General features: G+C 32.3%; 3 protein-coding genes across 4 annotated transcripts in view; all 3 read left to right on the forward strand.

The window, feature by feature from the left end:
* LOC108688874 (hyaluronidase-like) overlaps positions 1-1,861 on the forward strand; it is a 4,882-nt gene extending 3,021 nt beyond the window's left edge. Inside the window, exons 4-5 of the mRNA XM_018195402.1 lie at positions 1,042-1,246; positions 1,326-1,861. Of these exons, the coding sequence (XP_018050891.1) occupies positions 1,042-1,246; positions 1,326-1,496 (376 nt within the window). The 3' untranslated portion in view covers positions 1,497-1,861. The remainder of the gene's footprint in view (positions 1-1,041; positions 1,247-1,325) is intronic.
* Positions 1,862-2,094: 233 nt separating this feature from the next.
* LOC108688872 (cyclin-dependent kinase 8-like) lies at positions 2,095-18,943 on the forward strand. 2 transcript variants are annotated; one of them, XM_018195400.1, is made up of 4 exons: positions 2,095-3,212; positions 15,904-15,992; positions 16,151-16,375; positions 17,579-18,226. In XM_018195400.1, exons 2-4 carry the CDS (start codon positions 15,909-15,911, stop codon positions 18,224-18,226), a joined length of 957 nt encoding a protein of 318 aa, XP_018050889.1. In that variant the 5' UTR covers positions 2,095-3,212; positions 15,904-15,908. The 2 variants fall into 2 exon arrangements, with proteins under 2 accessions (XP_018050889.1, XP_018050890.1); XM_018195401.1 differs by lacking the exon at positions 2,095-3,212 and having other exon boundaries at positions 15,909-15,992; positions 17,579-18,943.
* A 1,463-nt stretch (positions 18,944-20,406) lies between these two features.
* LOC108688879 (probable cation-transporting ATPase 13A3) overlaps positions 20,407-22,354 on the forward strand; it is a 15,458-nt gene continuing 13,510 nt past the window's right edge. Inside the window, exon 1 of the mRNA XM_018195409.1 lies at positions 20,407-21,161. Coding sequence (XP_018050898.1) covers positions 21,143-21,161 — 19 coding nt within the window. The 5' untranslated portion in view covers positions 20,407-21,142. The remainder of the gene's footprint in view (positions 21,162-22,354) is intronic.

The following is a 22,354-nucleotide window of genomic DNA, read 5'->3' on the forward strand; positions in this document are numbered from 1 at the left end:
ATTTTATCTTTTCATATTTTACAACAATATTATCTTTACATCAATATTATATCAAGAGACCACAATTAACTTTCGAGATTTTAGTTTAATATATTATTTTGTGTTATGTTATGTACATAATATGTATAGTTAAGTCCTTGCTTTAAAAGGCTATATATAAGCTGTAAGTTGTAAGTGATGATATATCTGCCACAGAATTTATAATTTTAGGCCGTAAGAATTGAGCTTTGCTCAATTCGTTTAAGTTTAATGGTTAAAGCCTAAAGACTGCGCAAAAACAGTTTAAGGACAGAAATTATTGTCACTTAATCACTTTCGACTTATGATTTAAGGCGTCTTAAAGAAAGATTGTGGACCAAGCATATCATACCTGAATAAACTAGGCAGTAGTTAACTTTAAATGCTTATTATTTAAAAATTATTATAACCTTAATATAATAATTTTGAATATTATAATTTTCGTCTTAAAATTATCTTAAGAATCTCTCTTACATAAGCGTTGTTAGGATTTATACGAAAGACGCTGTAATAATATGCGAAGCAGTTACTATCAAATCTGCAAATATATATAAGATCGTTTTCTATCAATTACATTTAAAAACTAGTTGAAAATATGACCAGACGTCATTTTAATCAAGTACAACGAAGAACAATAGCAATTGGATGATATATTAGGCAATAATGAAATAGATTATTGAATGTTAATGAAATAGATCATTGTACTTAACAAAAAAATTCTTTTTTTAAATTCTCATGCATAAACTTCTTGAAAATATATATATGGCTTTTATGGGACTGACTGTACATATAGTACAGTTTAATTCGCGGCTAATTTACGATAATGACATCACCCGGACACAAGACGATTGAGAATCAACGTATTAAGATTACGGTGTTTATATCGAAATAGGTCAATGTCGAGGACATCAGAGTGTTAAAAAGCAATTTCGTTACCGGCGCGTTATCTAATCACGCGAAACGATAAAGAAGCAGCCGAACATCAATGTAATCGGAGGTAATCACGAGCAACAATTTCCATAGAATGTCTTGGCTCTTCACGCTCGAGGACGTGTACTTGTCTTCCGTGTACTTGAGACAGGAGATCAAAGGAGAAGATCGGGTGGGCTTCGTGAAGGGTAGAGTATCCGAGGCGTTACGTATGGCAGGCAAAATTCTGCGCAAACAACAAGTTCTTCCCTATTACTGGTTCAAGTATCAGGATAACAGAGATAATTTCTTAAGTGAGGTAAGTCCTTTTGAGTTCTTTGAAATGTTTACATCAGATATTGGTGTCAAGGAGATTTATCGAGAATTTATCTGCACAGAAAGACACGGAGAACACATTTAACACGATCGTCAACCTTGGCGCTGACGGTTTGATTATTTGGGGTAGTTCTGAAGATACAAATACAGAACAGAAATGCAAGGATCTGCTACAATATGTGAGAACAGTTCTGGGACCAGCGATAAAGCGAATCAAATATAATTCTAAGTAGCGAAATAACACAAAGAGAAATTGCATTTTAGAGAAATTGCACTATCTCCAGTACAAATCTTTTTTTTTGCTAATTTAGTCAATAACTCTTAATACACACGATGATTTTTCGATCTTTTTTTATATGCGATAGATTGTTCGCGTCCCAGATTAATTTTCATTGTTTTTACAAGTATACAAAAATTATTAAGTAATTTTTATGTATACTTGAATCCTAATTGGTTAAACATATTCGCTTTAAAATTTCCTTAATTGATTCGCAGATCCGATATATTTTAAATTAATGTTTTGATTAAAATTAACTGAACGATTCCTTTTTTTTAGGTCGGTATCTAAAGAATTGATTATATAAGTTTATGAAAAACATTTATTATAAATAATTTTTCACAATTTTTAATTACAAATTTTTAATTACAATTTAATTACAATTTTTTAATTACAAAAAATGTCTTGATCTACTGGATTTGTGAATACTGATTAGGGTTAACATTTTTAGAATGTATTTGTAAAGTTCAAATGCATTTAAAAAAATAAAAGATAGAGACTATTATTTAGCCAGTTGTTTCTAATATTTTAAAGAAAAGAAATATATGGAACACGAATGATCTAATCGTGTGAATTAAGGGTTAATTTCTAATTCGATTTAGATTAAAGTGGACACATTTAGGCTCCTTAGGCGCATTTGGCAAGATGTAACATTTGCAAATTTAACAAGTATAGTGCAAATATTTAATAAGCTTCGAGGAGCCGTAGATCGGGGGAACCGGGGGCTAAGATGATGAGAGAGACTGAGGGAAGGAGAGGGAGGCAGCTTCCAGTTGACCGGCTCCGAATTCTTGCGGATCAGCGGCAACCCTAGTGATCTCGTTAACGTCAGCGGAGGCGCGCGTCGCGGTGTCCGGCTCGCCATCCCTGAATCCTCCTCTTCGTCACCTTCGCGCCGCGCATCTCCCTGAGACCGGCAATCGCGTTCGCAGCTCGGTCTCTCTCGGCTACGATCGATGAGCGCGCGATGTCGGCGTACGACAAGTTTTACTGGTTCGCGATGTAACGCCTCGGGCGATATGCTTTTTACAGTACGCGCGACGCGTTTTGTAGAGAGGTGGTAGCTGGGGAGATCTCTTTCCCTTGCTCACGGTTGATCTCTCTTCCCCTCCTCGCATCATTGGCCCCGTCGTCCTTTCTCTCCGCTTTGTTGCACCTGCGGAGAACGTCGATGCCGAGGCGCGAGATCGACGAAGAGGGAGAACGGAACGGGAACGCGGCGCGGAACGGGAACCGAACGCGTACCGCGAGTAGAAGGAGGAGCTGAAGGAGAGAACCCAGTGGTGGAGGTGGAGGAAGAAGAAGAGAAGGAGGCGGCGGGCAAGGCGGGAGGAGGAGGAGAACGGAACACGAGAGATCGGCAGCACAGTTTCGTGTTCAGCTTAGCTCGGTTCGGCTCTCTCAGTTTTATAGTATCGAAAACCATCAAGTACTCGAAAAGGTCTCGTACGCATTCCCTTCGAACGGTTCCGCGCACTCACCAGACAGAGAGTCCGGAGGTTGCGATTTCTCTCCTTCTTTCTCCGTCAGCTCGCGAGAGACGCGAGATTCTTAGTCGCCCGAGCGGCGACTAGAATACCTGTTGCTCTGCGTGCTCACGCGAGGAGACCGGCGACGTTGGTGCGCAGTTCGCGGGCGAAACAGCGACAACGAAGGTGACGTGTACGCCGAGGTGAGTGACAATCCCTTTAAGGGAAAGCCAAGGTTTCCTGGGTTGGTTATAGGTTCTTTGACACACCTGAGACCAAATCGCGAAGCGAGCCTCCGCAAACGAGTCTTAACTCGCATTATTTTGAGATAGACTCCTCATCGGCTGCTACGACTTGGACTTGATCTTCAGCTGCTCCGGAAATCGCTAACTCTCAGAAAGCGAGTCTGTATTCAGCGAGAGCTTGTCTGTCTCTTGCGAAATTTGAAGCGCATTCGTTCTCGCGTATCTGTTCATATATGTGTATGAACATATGCATATGTATATGTGCATGAATGCATGTATATTTCGCATGCGTATGCATATATACGCGAATGCTCTCGCGTCGACGCCTATACGTGCATACGCGACGATAGACGCATTCTCATCGCTCCGGAATTCTGCGTATATTGATGAAAGATAGTGAAAACTTCAGAGATTCCCATCGTTCAATTCTATTAACAATCTCGAGCAATATTGTCTGCAATTGAGGTTTATCAAAGCTATTGCATCTCATTCTATAAAAAACAAGGGTAGAGAATGAGAAAGCACAACCCCCTAATGTAGCACAAGATTTGTAATTCTGGCTTGATTTGAAGTGACGGTATATTGATTCGTGCATATTGCTTTCCTTTTTTTATCTTCATTAAAAAGAAGGAATGCAATCATATGAATATCGATATTCGTCAAGCCAATTATTCTCCCAATTACAAGTTTTAGACAGTACTAATTTAGGAGAAATGATCTTTAGATACCGTCGGTCCTTGTATCTAGAGATCATTTCCCCTAAATTAGTACAGTCTGGCTTAAAATCCTCCGTAAGTTTACGATTTCTTCTTCATGTATTCGCTGACATGTATTGCGAGAATGCAAATACAATTTCTCTGGTACCTCCGCTTCGACGAACGAGGAACCCAACACCAGCTGATCGAATTACGATGATCGCGGTCCTCCTCCTTCGTGGGCGAGAGGTCCGGGGATGAACTCGAGCGATACAGAAGCCTATCCAAAACGTTTCGGCCACTAATCCTAATGCCCGGACCCCTATTCCGGACTTAATGATAGCTCTTCTTAGACGCAACAGTTAAGTTCCAAGCTAAACTGTTGCGCGGTAGCGAACCCATAATCGGTTCCTTTCTAACGGAGACTGTCCACGATTGGTCCACAGCTCACAGCTACCGTCCGACTTAATTGGTCGGTCTTATAGGTTTGACAAGGTGAGAATATTAACATTTCGGGATTCCAAATCGGCATCGAAGATTATCGAGTGTTGTAATGTCTCTCACAAATAAAATACTTGAAAATATATTCTCTCTTGAATATCTTCATTTTTAATATCAAATAAAAATCTTTGCTGGAACTATGATTAAATCTTTTAATAGAAAATGTAAAATTTTTATAGAGAATGTTAAGTTTTAGTTGTTTCTTGATTAACAATAAAAGCGGAGTTAAGTGTATCAATTATCTTGGGAAAATATTTTGAACGTGAGAAAAATTGTTATTAAAGGTTGTTAAGTTATTAAATTGTTATTAAAATTAAAACAAATCTATTATATTTAATGATAAAAAGTTAAGTAAGATATCAAGACATTCCGGGAGTGAAACAATAAAGCCCGTTATGTTACTTAAATACATATGATTAGAAGATTATAAAATAATCTCCTCCAATTATATGTGTTTAAGTATGAAATAATTTTTGAGCAATTAACGAGTGACGAAGAGTCAGATACAATGATTATTTTATTTAAAATTTTATCTTTAAATAACAAATATGTTTAGCTAGTTATACATTTAAATACTAATAATATAGTTTTTATTGCTTGATTCTTGATTCTTTTATCTTGATGAGATTATTTAACAACTTTTAGATATATTGTCTTATTATCCCCCTTATCTGTTTCTCTTTTTCATATTTTCTTTTTGTTTTACTTCAGGATTTATTACTTGAAAAAACTTGGAAAAATCTGGAATTTTCAGAGAATACATTTTATATTCCCGAAAACCTGGGATTTTTATAGAAATTTTATTTTATCGGAATTCGGAGAAATTTCTGGAATTTTACCTTTAAATTTAAACTTTGTCTTTTTCTAAAAACATTATTCCTTTGATCATTTTTTTCTTTATGATGCAAAATGATAATTGATTAGTTCATAATAATAATAACAATAAATATGGATAAATAAGCATAACAATAAATATGGCACATATCCGTATATATTTACATATTTGCGAGTTTTTACAAAGAAATTAGAATGACAGTAGAAATTAATATTCAGCAGAATAGAATAACTCACCGATATTACATTCGCCTTTTCTATACTATTCTATAGAGATTTCGCAGTTTCAATTTTAGAAAATGATACATACAGTTAATATTGTATTTATGTGTAAAATCTCTAATTTTTACTAATTTTCAATATATACTTCATTTACGTTTACATTTCAATTTCAATTCTTTATTTTAAAGTCGTATTAAAAGATTCTTTAATCTGTTCAATTCAAGAATTCTTAATTTTTTAGAAGATTTCAGTAATAAATACTCTATCTTCTCTCTTTAAAAATGTTATCATAATTATCTTAATTATAGATTGTCTTTATCATGATTGGCATTATGTTATTAATATAATGTGTAATATTGCAAAACTCAGATATTTTTATTTTTAAGATAAAGCTTCGTCGAAGGATTACTTGTGAATTATTTTACGTTCTATATTCTTTTGAACGTGAGAAATTTAAAAAAAAATACCTTCACAGAAAAATTGATGAAGCATATAACAGGATACTTTTGAGCAACAATAGAAAAAGGATGGACTAATTCGCAATTAGTTCCTCTTTGTCTTTCACGTAAACAAGGAAAGGAGGAAGAGTGCTAAAGGAGTTTTGGTCGGGCAATCGGGTCGAGAGGGGGGGGGGGGGACGGCTGGTAGCGCCAGAAGTAGCTGGCAGGCTCGAGGAAGACGAAAGGGACCGTTTTAAAGAGGCGAACATTAAAAACAACAATGTCATTACATTTTAACGACCTGTTCTTTGGTCTACCCTCCCTTTTAAGAGCATTCGCTTGCAGGTATGTGGTCCGCGTTCACGGGGGCCACCATGCCGAGGGGGCCTCTACAGTATCGCGCACACGAGTCGCGTGTGCTGTGCGTATGCGGGGCCACCTCGTGCCTTATCACTTCCACCTTCATTTTCTCTTTCCACGTAAACTTAGAGCTCCATGCGAAATAAGAACAAGTTTACACAGTTTACAAAGTTTACACAGTGAACTTTAGAGCAAACATATCTTTCGAAAACACATACAGAATTCGATTTAGAAAAGAAAATTGTTTCAACGTCAACAATTGAATCAAGCTACTTTCTTCAAATATTTCCGTAGGAAAGATTTGTATGCGATTTTTTTGTGAAAAAAAAATAAAGCAAACGAAAAATTGACTTATTTTAAATACGAGCTACTTTATCACGAATGGGGCAAAGCTCGTGTAAGTCCTCTTCCGCCTGGTTCGTCCCCATCCTCCGGCCCCTTTCCACGGACTCCAGTTCGTTCCCTACACGCGTTCCGGGCACGCCGTGCAGCCCGCGAAGAATTAGTATGGGCGAAGAAACAAAAGCACGAGGAATCGCGGAGGGATCAGCGACGACGGAGAAGATAGAGAAAAAAAAGGAGCCGAAATGGCGCCACACGTTCAGCGTGTTTTCGGGGCATCCCCCAGCGCTGTTGGCAAACTCTTTTTTTCGGCGCCGTCCATCTCCCTCGTACCCATCCATTCTTCTCTCCTTCTCACACCCTGCGGGCCTACCTCGCCTTCTCTTTCCTTTCTCCGGATATTCTCGCGCTATCCGCACCCTCGCGCAACCGACTTCTCTTTTATTTCCTTACTCCTTCTCTATTCTTCAAGCTCATCCTGTACCCCCGGGCCATCTATTAGTTCGCCCACGGTACTTCAATATTTTAAAGAGTAAAAAAGGAGAAAAAAATATAAAAAAAGAAAAAAAAGAAGGCCATGCCGGCGTCCCAACGAAATGTGAAATTAGGGTATGTCAAAACGGGGGGGGGAGGGGTGGAGATTTTCATTAAAACCAATGGAAGATTAAAGCTCGAGACACCTAATTATGGATATATCACTCGCCGTCATCTCCGGATCGCTCGACCACGCACCGGATCATTAAGTTCGGGAGATTGAACTTCAGGATGATCAGATCTCTCTGTCTTGACAGAGTATTATACACGGATCGTAGGTTGACCGTTGCGTATACAGCTTTGGCACCACAAGAGACGAGAATACTATCATTTTCTTCTACTGGATGATTTCATTTAGAAAAACAGCGCGTTGTGATTACGTGAGTAATCGCGCGAGCCCGCGTGATTATATACGCGCGATCTATGTCTCTTACCGATGAGAGAATGCTGGTGAAGGTAGTTGAGTTATGAGGAGAGAGAATTGATTGTATAAAAATATCTATACTTTTGTTTGATGTGCGAGAGTTTACGATCGCAGAATACTTTTCGCTGATAAATAAATTTTTTCTTTGCTCCTTCTCTGCAACGCGAAATGCAGTATATATTCAGGGTATTAGAAAAAAACCATTCAGCATTTAAATGATAGTACACACTATATTGAATAAAAAAGCTCTAGTGAATATAAGTAGAAAACTCAATCGTTTTTGTAAGTACTTTAAAGGAGAAGTATTATGATAGATTCGAATTTAATGTGCCATATTTTCAATTTTGGTTTTTTAGTATAAAAATTGTACAACACTTTTTTATTTTCATAAAGAACAGTAGAATTATGAAAAAAGAATGCTATTAATTGCCATTGTTTTTTTTCTTATGTTAATAGAATATGATGTTATAACTTCATCCACTTTTGAGTATCCATAAAGTTAGCACGACATTCTATTAATATAAAATTATAAAAAAATAATATATGACAGTTCCAGTAGCATTTTTTTTTATAGTTCTACAGTTCCTCATAAAAATAAAAAAGAATTCCGTATTTTTTATACTAAAATTGAAAAACTACAGCCTAAACTCTGTTTAAAAATAATTGTAGAATATAAATCTCTGTTAATACTAATGAGAAAGATCGCTGCAAAGGACTTGCAATAAATTATCAGCATGACACTTTTTCTTTAATAAATATAGGAAATGTGGCTTGCATTTTTGTAAAAACTTTGTACCTATTTCTTCTTCATCGTTAAATGTTTGACTTTGAGGATAACACATTAATGTATATAGTATACTTAATCTACTTCGATTGCATATAATTTTCATAAAATTGAATATAACGTAAAACATTTTTTTCAATTGAAACATTGGATATTACTCAAGTAGCAAGGTGTTGATAACATTTCTTATAAGTGTTTATTAGCAAAATTACATAAAAAAAGAAAATAAAAAAATGAAATCTTAAATCACAAATCAATGACGTAATATATTTATAACTTTAAAATTACGATATAATTATGATAAGAAATACATAATCTTAGACAGTACGTAAATTAAAATACATTAGACAGTAATGTAAATTAAAATACAAATTTTTTTTATAAATAATACTATTTAACATCAAAATTCTCTCCAAAGTATTACAGTACATATTCCAAAGATTTTTTCGCGTTTAACTCGATGCTGTTGACAGACTTTGCAAAGCATGTCAAGATTTTGAGTAAATTGACATAAAATAAACCAAAAACGTAAATAATGGTGTACATATATTTGTTTACTTACAATTAATGTTTAACTAAGATAGTATAAATTATTAATAATTATTAATAATTATTAATAACTATTAATAATTTTTTATTTATTATTCATTTATTAAATATAATTTAAGAATGATTAAATGATATATTTATGATAATAAATCGTCATAAATATTACGTTTTTTTTACATCATTAGTTAATTTAATGATGAAAAAGGACGTTATAATAATTCGTCGTTATAATAACGACATCTAGAAAGGAAGGGGAAGAAACGTAATCAAGTAACGATATCAAGAATCTTTAGTACATAATAAAAAAGTTACAAACAGTGAAAGAAGCATTGAAAAAGATATGCCATATCGAAAGATGTTTAAGGATTATTTTACTTTCCATGTTTTTATTATTAAAACAAGAGAAAATAAATGTTACAATATTTACTTTTACTCTTCTATAAAATCTTCTGTCATTATAAAACGTAAATGAAAAAATCTTGTTGACTTCTTCATCGTTGACATCATCGATACGTATAAATATCGTGCTATCTTGACGTTTCAATTTCTTACGATTTAATTTATTTAAAGCTAAAACGTGTGATACTCATTGCGCTTTTATAACGCTCCATTTCGTCGACCATTGCGCTGTTGACGGAGGATAGACGAAGAAGAATGAACGATCAAGAGGATCGATGGAAAATCGTCGGAGATTTCGATGAGGCACACACATGGGCGGACAGGCGCGGCGCTCTTTGTACCGGCACCGCCTAGGCTCGAGGGCGCGTCAAATTTGCTTGAAAATCAAATTAATCTCGCGGCTGGACGCAAGACCCTTTCTCTCGCTTCATCCTTTTTTCTTCGCTTCTATTCTACTGCCTTTCCGCTCCTTCCCGCCGCGTATCTTTCTCACTCCTCTTTCTCTCTCTCTCTCTCTCTCTCTCTCTCTTTCCCTTTAGCTTTTTCTTTCTCTCTCTCTTTTCCTCTTGTTCTCTTCATCCTCTCTCGGTATCTCGAGGACACGAGCAAATCGAAGGAACGGGACCGAGATGGAGGCGAAGAAGGAGGTGGGCCGGAGGTCCTCCGTGCCACCGACACGGACCCAGAGGCGAGAAGAGAAGGTGGCGCAGCAACAAAGAGCTTTGGACTTCTGGCTGTGGCCATTCCAGGGCCGTAGTCATTCTACATTGCGGAATATAGAACTTCAAGCATATATTCATATTTTAAAACAATAATGTAACAATATAACGCAGAGCATTATAATATACAAATGCGGAAAGCATGCAAAGAACGAAAAGATATATAGAAGATTACTTTCGAGTTATAAAGCAATATTGATGAAATATAATAATCTACATAATTAGAATCATAAAAATTTCTTAGACCTAGATTTAAGTAGATAAATATAAAGGAACATTTAATTATTTGATTATCATTGATATTGTTAACTGCAACTATTTGGGATATTAATTGATACTGTGAAGCGTTAAGAATAATTATAACAAAGTTAAATATATTTTACACAAAATAATATAAAATTCGATTTTACTAGCGACCTGCGATGTAAAGAAGCTGATTTTATTTTGGTGCATCTATCAATTTAACATATGTTTTATATATATATATATTTTTTTTTTATTGTATACATGAATTCATTTTTAAAATGTAATCTGCTTATAATCTACAAGTAATAATTTTGTATTTTTGAAGACATTGCATTTTAAAGATCCATGATTCATTGTTAGTTATTGTTTTAGTTGAGTACGTCCCTGCTGCATCCTATTCGGTCATTCAAATCTCTGCTCGTAGAAATGAGACGGGCGGTCGCGCCGCGCCGTGTTACCCCACACTTCTGCGGTTTCGAAGCGTACAGGGTGATTCAACAAGAATTACTCAAGAGGACTAATTTTTGAAATGTGATACGTTTCTTCGGATTTCTCAAGTTGCATCCTGTAATCAAAGCCCTAAGCAAGAATAAGATTTATCCTTGTGATATGATAAATAGTATTATATACCGAGAGAAATAAAGAAATCAATTATTTCGTTTAACAACTATTGTATATCGTTAACTACAAAAACTTATTGAAAAACTTGCACTATTTTCTACTTTGCGCTTTCTTTTCGATTATTTCTGACATTTCAATCAGCTAGCTTCTTTCAAATTTATGAAATTGGTCTGCAATCCTGACTGCACTGTAGTTCTTAGAACTTGAAATAAAAAACGGAAGATCGAAGAGATTCTACGTGAGAATAAAGGAGGACGAAGGGTTGCGTTGCGGAACGAAGAAAAAGATCCTTCTTGTGAACTGAACATAAGATTGGATGGATATAGTGGGAAGTCGTGGAATAGAAGGAAAAGGAACCGAAGGAGAATGAAGCAGAAAATGAAAGGACAAAGAGAGGCGGAGGAATAGGATCGAAATCGAAATGCATCGTTGGCAAGAGACGACAGAAGACGAAAAATCGATCCTCTTTCTGGAAATACTGACGACCAATTGTTCGGCGAAGGACAAGATTCTTGTCGTTGTCAGGAATTCAAGTTTCGTCCTCGATGAGGACGTGAATCCTTCGGAGGACAGCACGAGTACCTATGCAACATCGCGGGATCTCTCGACTTAGATGCTTCTTTTTTCCGGTGCAACCGAAAAAACAACGGGATCCACGTAATTGGAACCGCGTCTTTCTGATTTGACATTCGTATCAATGTCGTTGTGATTGATTCGCAGAAGATTTTACCTCTGTTAAATCGAAATATTTATTATATAACAAGTATTATATAACAAGTATTTAAAGCTTAAGATTTTTAATATTAGATAAAAATTTATATATTCAAACGTATATATTTGTTTCAGTTATTATTATATTATTATTTTCATTTAATCTTTCTTGCTTTTTTATACAATTACTATTATTTATATAACTTTTTTTTATCTTCCAGACGGTAAGTTTATTGTGAATTCATTCAATTGTAAATCTCTTTGTCAAAGATGTCAAACAATCCGATTTTCTTTACATACATCTGTAAATTTGAATTATTATTATTAAATTATTATATAATTATTATATAATTATTCTTATTAAACTCAGCATTTATTTTTTTGTAGTAGTTATGTCATTTTGATTATTTGAAATTAGTGTCTTTTAACATAAATTAAGTAGATCTTACTCAGCAATTGTGTTATAGATTTTAACGACTTCAGAAGGTTAAGTTGCGCAAAAAAATAAGATCTGTATAAAAGAGAGTTTAGATGTATATAAACTAAAATAAGATCTATATAAAAGAGAGTTTAGATGTATATAAACTTTCTTTATATCTAAACTTTTCCTTTACATTATTTGATTAAAATTTTAATTTTTATTGTTTTTATTTTGTTGTATTTAAATGGAGAAACACACATTCTTCTATCTTATATCTTTCAAGCGCCACATATGTCCCTTGAGTTTAAAAAATACATCCTTGGAAGGAGTACATGTTTCCATACTTTGAATTCGCCGCTATTTATGATAAGGCATCCATGACAAATTTCCTCGTCTATGTGCCAAGCTTCGAAAAAACATGAACTTTCTTTATCTCGAAAAGTTAAAATTCGAGCATGATACATTGAGATCGGGAAACAGCCTTAACAATCTATGAATGAAACGCGTCGCGTCATCATCCAATAACGAGAACCCGTTCCTTCGTATGGCGTTGAAACGAGCCGACCATAACTTTTGACGCGTCTTTTTACGGATACTTGGAGGTCGCACGCGAGCCATTTAATTAACTTCTCGGTAGCGAAAGTAATTTATCCGGATGCTATCTTTCCGTCATACTTATATGCTTCAAAATTATTGAGAAACCAGTAGTTAAACATTTCTCAATGACTTTAATATCTACGTACGTATGTTCCTTGCTGTCAACACATTAAACATATTGATTTATGAAGTTTATGAATTTTAGTTTATGAATGCGTAAATAAAAAGAAATAAACCCAATACTGATAAATCTCTCGCTGATATAATTCCAGTCAGTCATTGAACCCGAAAGCCTACAAGTTAAATAGCACGCTATCTCCACGATTTCAAATGGCACACTACCATAATCTATTCAGGAAAATAATTTTCTAGTGATCTAATACACTCGTTGTAAACTGTTTTCATCTCAATATATATCATGACATAGATGAGATCAAAATTGATACAGATTTTTTCTTTCGTCTCTCCATTTTCATCGCTGAAAGTAATTTCATAATCTTGATTGCGCGAATCTCTCTCTCTCTCTCTCTCTCTCTCTCTCTCTCTCTGTCTCTCTCTTATATTTTTAGTTGTAAAAAAATCATATCACTCTTTACTTTAAAAATGATAAACAGGGTTGATTAACACACACACACACACACAAATTCTCCCCTCCCCCCCGTAAAATTGCTATGATATTGTCGTCTATAAGCATTAAAGATTGATTTAAAAGGTTATTCTATCTTGGAGACTTTAAAATCATACATTACTTTTGAGAAGTGATTATTAAAAATCTATACATGATACAAAAAATTTTTTTATATCTATATGTTACTTGTACATATTTTGATGTACAAAAACATATGAAAATTATAATTTTAAAAAACAAAATAGCACATTTTTTGGAAGCTTGCATGGAAGAAATCCGCGGTGAACAGCAGAATAGGTTCAAGGTACGCTGTAGCCAAAGATTAAAAAATTATTTTTAATCTGCATTAAATTTGCTAGAGAATTATCTGGCAGAATTAAAAAATATTGAAAAATAAAAATGATGCACGCGTGAAAAAAAAGTTCAATCTTTTCGTAAAAATTCGACACAAAAATGTGGATAACAAAAAAAATATGTAAGTTATCGCAAAAATCACAGGTTTCTTTAGATAATTCAATTGACAATAACTGAGCCAAATTTCAAAGCATTTAGATTGATTTTGTAATAGTTCTAGTGTCCACCGTTTTCGATAACACCATTCTGAGAAAAACGCAATTAAAGTTTCAATAACAATCTCTTTTCGTTGTATTTTAAGCACATTTTATTGTTGTATTTTTAGACACACTGATTTTTAATCGAAACCGGTATAATCTATATTAAAATTATGTATCAGTCATCTACAGTACAGATATGTAACTATAACATCAAATAATGACGGAATTATTCATAAACGGTTAACAGTGGCGTGGAGGTGCAGCATTGCTGTGCACTGCTCGACATAATCAACTGTATCATCGTTAATATTAGGAATTTCACTTTCGAATAAAAAAATTTATATTCTTAAGACTCTAAAATATCGATTAAAAAAAATTTTCATGATGGAATAATCCCTTAAAAATAATTATTATTTTATTTCTATATATACATTGTTGTAAACGTTTTGACTTACAAAATCTTTCTCAGTGCTAATAAATAATTATTTCTATTTCCTTTCATAAATTATCGAATTACATATAAAATAATCACTTTGATTAACTACATATTATAAATATATTAATAAATACATATTATTAATTACATATTATTAAATATATTATAAAAGATCGATGCACCATTCCGTCAACATTTATTTCGAAGTTCTATTACAAAAATTTTTTTATAAGATCTATTATATTAAACGGACAAATGTTAAGATAAACAAAAATTTTATTATTTTACGATGACATTTTTTCGAGCTCTACTTAGTTCTTCTCAGCCGTATATAAATTCAAATAAAAAAAAAGTATATAGAAATAAAATAATTGTTATTTTTAAGTCAATCATTAATGGTTAATTATTAAGTTGGTTAAGTTATATATATTTATATAATATTTTTTTAAAACTAAATTAAGTTAATCGCTTATAAAATTAATTAGTTAAATTAAAAGTTGAATGAAGAAAGAAAATCTAACTCAGTTAAAGTTACGTTGAGATGAAATTAACTTAAGTTAAATAAGAAGTTTATTTTAGAAACATTAATTTTATTAAATCAGATATTAATTTTTCTTAAAATTAGATTACTTTAAATAACAAAACAATTATAATATAGATCATTAGATAAATTTAATATTTTATTTGTTAATTATATAAATAAAAAGAAACATATAGAAACATATTGAACAATAGAAACATAAAGAATAATAATAGAAACATAAAGAAACATATTTTTTGTATAATAAAAATTTAATTTTTTGTATTTCTGCATAAGTAATTGTTTTAATTTTGTAAAAGTTTAACTTTGTATTCTTTTTTACGCTGCACGTTCATTGAAAATTATATATAAACAAAAAGTTTTTATTCTTTCTCTTTATCATTCATTAAACAAAACATTAGATAAAAGTATAACGCAATAACACTGATAGCATTTCCTAAATACAGATCCCACATATCTTTGGACACTGGAGAGTCGCGATTATTACACAATTTTTGAGCTTCTTCTAAACTAATTCTCTGATATTTAAAATTTTAGAAAATATATTAGCATATTGGCATTTAGAGAGATAAAAAGAATTTTAACTTAATAAAAAAATTAATAAATTAAAGTTTTAAGGTAAATTGAATTAAAAATTATTAAGTTATTTAATTATTTTTAACGTTTTATTTAATTTTTATTTAATTTATTAACTAATCACTACCCATATTTGTAACTGAAAAAATTAAGTTCTCAGAAAAAAAAAAGATTATTTTTTAACTTGGCAGAAAATTATTGACTAATCAAATAGTATGCTGTAAGAGTGCAAATAATATTGCTGAAAGAATATTTTTTCAACCTTATTAAAAGTTATTTTCGTTTTACGACCCTTAAAAGCTATTCTATTTAAGTTGTGATTTTTTTATGAAGTTAGATTAAACGTTTGAATATTGATATGGAGTAATGTTTATTTAATAATAACTAAAAAATCACGTTTATTGAATTGTGATCTTATAATCATTCACCTTCTAAATATCTTAACTATTTTATTTGCCTTGTCCAACACAAAGTAGAAAAATTTGGATAGCTTCGATTTCTTTATACTGTTTCAGGAATCATGAGGACGATATGGCGGCTTTCCGCAATAATGCTTTTGTTAATAATGCATTCTGCTCTACTCAGTGCTCATCGTGAACACAAGGTTTGTCTCCGTTCGTTAACGTCATCCATTAAACAATCTTTTTCCTTTAGAATTTTGTAAAAGAATAATTTTGAATTAATATTATTTAATCTGATATTTTTTCTTATACATATATTAAATTAAATAATTTACTTATAAAAAATTTAAATTTTTGTTAGGTCCACAATATCGTGCTGTATCCTGATAAGCACAGTTGGTGCAAGACGACGCCTATAAAACAGGTAGTGACATGGCCTCAGTGTTCTTCGCAGGAATTGGACAATAACGTTTGCGTCGGTGCTTGTTTCTCATATATGGTCCCTCACAGTGAACCCTCCGCACCTGGAGATCTCATAAGACCTTATTGCGATTCCTGTCAACCTCTCGATAGTGTTTGGCATACTGTAAGTTTATCAATAAATTACATATAAATTACATATAAATTAATAAATTTAGAAATCTTTAAAAAATTTAAACAAGTATTTAACCTTTTAATTTGCAATATATAATTCATTGAGTTTGACTAAAATTTCGTTTTCAGTTTCGGTCAGTTTTGCTAAAAAATCAAAGTTTTAATTTGATTTCGGTTTTGGCCGAAATTAAGAGAAAATGTCAATAACTCGAAACTATACAAATTGCAACGCGCCGACGAGCATTCGAAAAACTATATGTTATCATCAGCTGATCCGTGCTGACTGCTGCAAACCACACCGACGTTATCCCTTCCTTCTTTATCCTTTTTTTTCATCAAGTCGCCATATCTAGTGCCTGAAATTCTTTATAATTTAAGGAATAATAAGATATTAATAAAATCTTATTTTTTAAATTGTACATAAATTTCACATATTTTGAAATTTTTCAATGACTCTCTGAAAATCATATGTTCGTCCAATTTCGGTTTCGGTCGAACTCTAATAATTTATTAAGAATTTTTTACATGATCGTTTTTTATTTTAAAAATCTTGGATGTATAAAAATATTGAAAGTGTTTTTTCTTGGAAATAATTAAATGATGTATAAATGATAAAATATTTAAAAAATTACTTTTCTCTAATATTAATAATTCTTATAAAAAGTTCTTATAAAAATAAAAAAAGCACAATTCAACATGACATAAATTCATCAAATATCTTTCCATTTTTCATCAATCAATCTTTCCAATCTGCCATTGATTGTACTATTTTGAATTTCTTCAACAATTTGACTTTGGACTTATAATCAGCGACCCAAAAAATATACAAATACAAATGTTAAGAATCTCGCAGAAGAAATGCGTCTTTATAAGGATTATATTATAGTTTCCTTCTTGCAATATGTTTCTCATTTTCTTGTAAATTATGTGCGAAGAAAATTATCACGTTGATTAAAAAAATATTTTATCTTCATTATCTTGATATCCTTAATGCACCTGATAAAATTGATCGATAAAGTCATAACAAATTGTATTTTATCATTAATCTTATTTTTAAAAGTGTTTATATTTATTACATTGTTTCATTTCTTTTTATTTCTTATAATTTTACATTCTTACTAAAAAAAAGTTTATTTTCTTAATAAAAGATTTGAATATAATTATTCAAAAATTAACTATTGAAAATTATTCTCAGGTTACATTAGATTGCAAAGACGAACAAAATAATCCAGTGACTATGCAAAAGAAGGTGCAGATTATCACAAACTGTTCCTGCAGTTCCTGCATGGAGACTTCAAAGATCAAGCCGGACTATAACACCTTACTGCAGTCCTTAACAGAGGAGAATTTGGACAAGAATGTAAATGTAGCACACGAGACGCCCGATTTATTGTTGGATCCGAACTTAAATGCCTCGAAGAATACAACAAGAGAATTTAACGGAACGCAAATCAATGAGCGGTTTCATCAACTCGTCAAGAAATTGAAGGAGTCGCAAAAACTGGACGAATCACATAAGGAATTGTTCTCTAAATATGAAGAAGAGGAAAACTTGGAACTCGACTTGGAAAAATTGAAGGAAAAGATTAAGAAGTATACTCAAGAAAATAAGGAAGGCCAGCATGAACATCATCATCAGCATCAGCACGAGCATCAGCACCAAAATCAACAGCAACAACAACAGCATCTTCATCACGGACCACATCATTCTTTGGTGCTGGACTCGGACGTGAAGGAAAAGATCGACGTGGAACCACATTACTTGCATCCCGCTGTGGCTGGACAAGAGATCAGTTACCACGATAACATTCTGATGGATAAGGAGAAGAAGAAGAACTTCTAGGTCCATCGAAGCGGAATTCGTCATTGCACGAGAATCGCTTTCGTTCGCCACGCTCGCAAAATGTAGTAGTCGGTTGAGATTCACAGAAATGCATAGATATACATTTATAAGCGAACGATGGGGATACCTAGTCTACTATCTGATTTTAATTCTACGTATTTATTTACGTAACGATAATTGGATCGTGAGATATTAATTGTTGATATATTTATTAATAATTGTTTTACAAAATTACATATAATAATGATTTTATACATTTTTATGATTATTTTTACAAAAAGGAAGCAATAATCTCCATTATATTTTACATTGTATAGCTTATCGTAAAAAAAACTTTTAAAAAAGTGACATACAAATTCAAATAAATGTAAACCCGGTATTTTGAAATTAATCCTATCGCTGATACACACGGGAAAGAAAAATCGTAAAAGCGTGCGTGAGAGAATGGAAAGATTGGGATGGGAGAAAATTCTAATATATATTTAATTGTTATTGCGTTAATTAATATTATTTAAATAGCTGCATGACAATCGGGGCGTTTACTCAATTTTAAGCATACGGAGTGACGCTTTAGTGAGATTTTATATCCTGATCGAATAAATAAAATTATATGAACGATGGTCGAGTCTGAATATCAGACTTGATATGACATCGACCTCTAAAACATATATGGATTGTATTATTCTCCTTAAAGAATAAAGACTCTCATGGTCAACATTCACGCCTTCTCAGAGAGCCTTCTAAGATTTATGCGAACATTTCTTCGTTTCCATGTATCTGTTTCTCTCTGAGAAATATATGTAAGAATATTGCGCTCATGACGTTATGCTTAGAAATACTATAACATGCTTAGGAATTTTAAATCTTTCCATTTAACACGAATCTTTTCATTCTTTATATTTTCTTACATTTATTTCTCATTATTATCTTGTACTGCATGGGAAAAATTGCTTTTGCGACGACTTCAACGCCATTCATTCGACCACGCTACAAGTGATGTGTCGAATCCAGTGTGGAATTGTCATAACTCTATATTGATAATAGCGCGATTCGATAATTTTATCGATTTCACGTGACTATTATTCACTACAAGAGGCCTGTTACTTCATTAGTTGATCAATATATAGTGATTAAATCATACCAACAGGCAACATATAATAAGCGTTTGTTGAATCCATCCAGAAGCTGATACAATTCCACACAGGAAAAAATTTGTATTTGCAACGATTTTAGCGAGACTCGAGCACGCCTCCTTCGCATGCTAAGGCGTGTTCAGATTCCTATTTGGATGCTTCTTAGATGTCCTATCATCCTTGTTTACATTCGATAAATAACAAGAATAATATGACATCCGGAGAGCTCTCAGGTGGGAATTCGAACACGCCCCTATAAATTGTATCTAAACCAGTGTGGAGTTATCACAGTTCCAACAGCGCTACACGGCTTGAACCTTGAAGTCGCAAACGTAAATTTTTGTCCGTGTATAAGAACTCTTGATTTCTTCTGATCTTTAACAAAATTAAATTTCATTAATTTCCATTTTATTTTTTTAACTGTGCTTTAACTCTTTGAGGAACCTTTTCTATATTTATAAACAAATTAGTATTATTTCAAGAAAAACTTTTTATTTACGTTACAGATAAAACTTTTCTTTGTTTCATTAAGTTTTATCAATTAGGTACATATATATATATAAATAAGATATATAATAGATAAGAATTAAACATTTTTTACTGAAAGGATCTTGCACAACATCGGATTTTTTGGTCTCGGTGAAATTGATTGAAATTACAGTAAGTTATAATTCTTGACTTACTGATTAAAAGTTTCTTTAGGCAAAACTTTAAAATATGAACAGATTTTACTATATTATTTGAAAATTGCTAATATTTGGATTTAATCAGACTGAAAAAAAATAGTATTTTTATCAATAAAACTCATTTTTTAAATATAACTGTATCTTAATATTTTATATTAAGATGAATCAATTGACATAAAGAAAACACATAGTTAAAAAAAAAGTATATAGTTATGCGTACAAGTATGCATATTGCAAATTGTAGAATTTTTTAAAAAAATAATTATGTGTTCTAATTAGAACCAATCGCAAATATATTCTTTAAATTTTGTCATTTATGTGATCATTACAAGTGAACTATTTTCTCAAAGCGCGCGTAATTATCAATATTGGTATCTTCAATCGAGAAAGAATTTTGGCGATACAGTTTTGAAAAATTTGTCTCGACACTATCATGCGGATCTAAATCGTTGACGAATCGGCTGGCGAGCAAATGCCTTATAACGATAAGAGAAGACGACTTTTGGCCGATGGTGGTGGTAGCACATACTGCCTTAGTGTGGTGGAAAGAGAACGATCGGCGGCGTGATGTATTGGCGAAAGAGCACAGTGTCTTTCGATGCGCCGTCGCGCATTGTCGTCAATTTCTCGATCGCGCGAACGCGAGATCGCGATCGAGAAATGCTCGCGTGTCGAAAATCCACTGAAATACTCTTCCGATGAAATGGCGGTGGACTTGTCAAACCCAGCTCGATGTAGATGGAAACTCAACGGTTTTCGCCCCTATTCCTAAAATTCTATATTCAATAATTATCTTTCAAATTGTGGAGTTTATTGCCATTTCGAAACATATGTACATGGGCGGAGCATTAGTCGTTCTAATCTGATATATAAAGTGTAACTAGAATCAACTTTTGGATTGTGGTTGGTGGATTAAAAGAAAAAAATATATACCTCTTATAAAAAAAATTCAGTATCTTTTCTATTGTAAGTGTTATAGGATTAGTTAAGCGTGCAACGCATGAAGACAGTTTACATTTATCTCACGAGGAAGCAGGTTGTCGAGAACCACGAGAAAATAGTAATTTACTAGCTGTTGATCATCGAACGATATCAAGATGGATACAACAGCGAATGGTAAGACTTTTCCAGATCGTTTATCCAAGTGTATTATGAAATTGAAATGTGATTTATGAGACGAGAAAGATTAGCCTCGTCATTCTTGTCAAACTGTTTCGCTGTATCGAACGTTCGCTTCGTTTGTCAATATAATATATCCAGTGTCCAGTTATCGGCCTTATGTTCGGAATCCTTAATACGCTAATATCACATGCGGTTGTCGTTTTAATCATACTAATTTTTATTTACTTGCACTGATAAACTTTTAAATTGTATGTACAATTTCGTGTCGCGCGACCACCAGTATGAATTCCTAAAACACCTGTTTCGTTTGATAGAAAATTTAAATCACATATGAATAATATTAGGATATCTTACATATAATAATATGATGTTATCAAATCTTATATAAATAATATTATAACATTTTATAAAAATAATATAATAAACTCACGACTAAAATATGTAGATTAGAGAAATTACATTTTCGGTAAGCAACATGCTAAATTTTACACAATATAGACATACTTGAAATATTTCTTACTCTTTTGTGCCAATTTTCGATAGACTGTATGCACTTTGTATATAATTTGTATATAATTTTTTGCGTCAATTTTCAGTTAACTATGTACAGTTTGTGCGTAATTTTCTACGTCAATTTCCAATGTATATATTTTACATTAAGTAATAATCGTTATATAATAAAATGAGATATGCTAAAAAAAAAATGATTTTAAAAAGAAATATTAAGAGACTTAAGAGAAGAAATTAATATGATAATTCTCTTAGTCGCTATTCATATTAGGGTCATATTTTTGCAAAAAAATGCAAAGATAAAGTAAGACTTTCAATTCGTTTACCCAAGCACGCGATTTATGAAATCAAAGAAAATCGTATTAGATAAAACGTATGCAAATAAATATTGTAAAGTTAATATGTTTATATCTATATATAAAAACTTAAATTAATGATAATATGACTCAATAAGAATAAAATCACATTGATAAAATATTAAATGTTTTAACAAAATTGGCTTGTAACCCTTTTATTTTACCATTATGATATATGTGGTTGTAATTATATAATATAATACATACATTTTTAATAAACTTTTGATTTATAAAGAATAAATATATGTATAATTGATGTAACTATTATTCAAATAAAATTCTTCATAAAATACTTTATAAATCAAAAGTTTATTGAAAATG

Source organism: Atta colombica, unplaced genomic scaffold, assembly GCF_001594045.1.
Source record: "Atta colombica isolate Treedump-2 unplaced genomic scaffold, Acol1.0 scaffold245, whole genome shotgun sequence".
In the NCBI taxonomy this organism is placed as follows: Eukaryota; Metazoa; Arthropoda; class Insecta; order Hymenoptera; family Formicidae; genus Atta; species Atta colombica.

Bases quoted from the DNA above. Each gene is read 5' to 3' on its own strand.
- LOC108688872 (XM_018195400.1), top strand. From the start codon at position 15,909: ATGAGGACGATATGGCGGCTTTCCGCAATAATGCTTTTGTTAATAATG. The intron at 15,993-16,150 runs GTTTGTCTCCGT...AATTTTTGTTAG, and splicing joins GTGCTCATCGTGAACACAAG to GTCCACAATATCGTGCTGTA. The intron at 16,376-17,578 runs GTAAGTTTATCA...AATTATTCTCAG, and splicing joins TCGATAGTGTTTGGCATACT to GTTACATTAGATTGCAAAGA.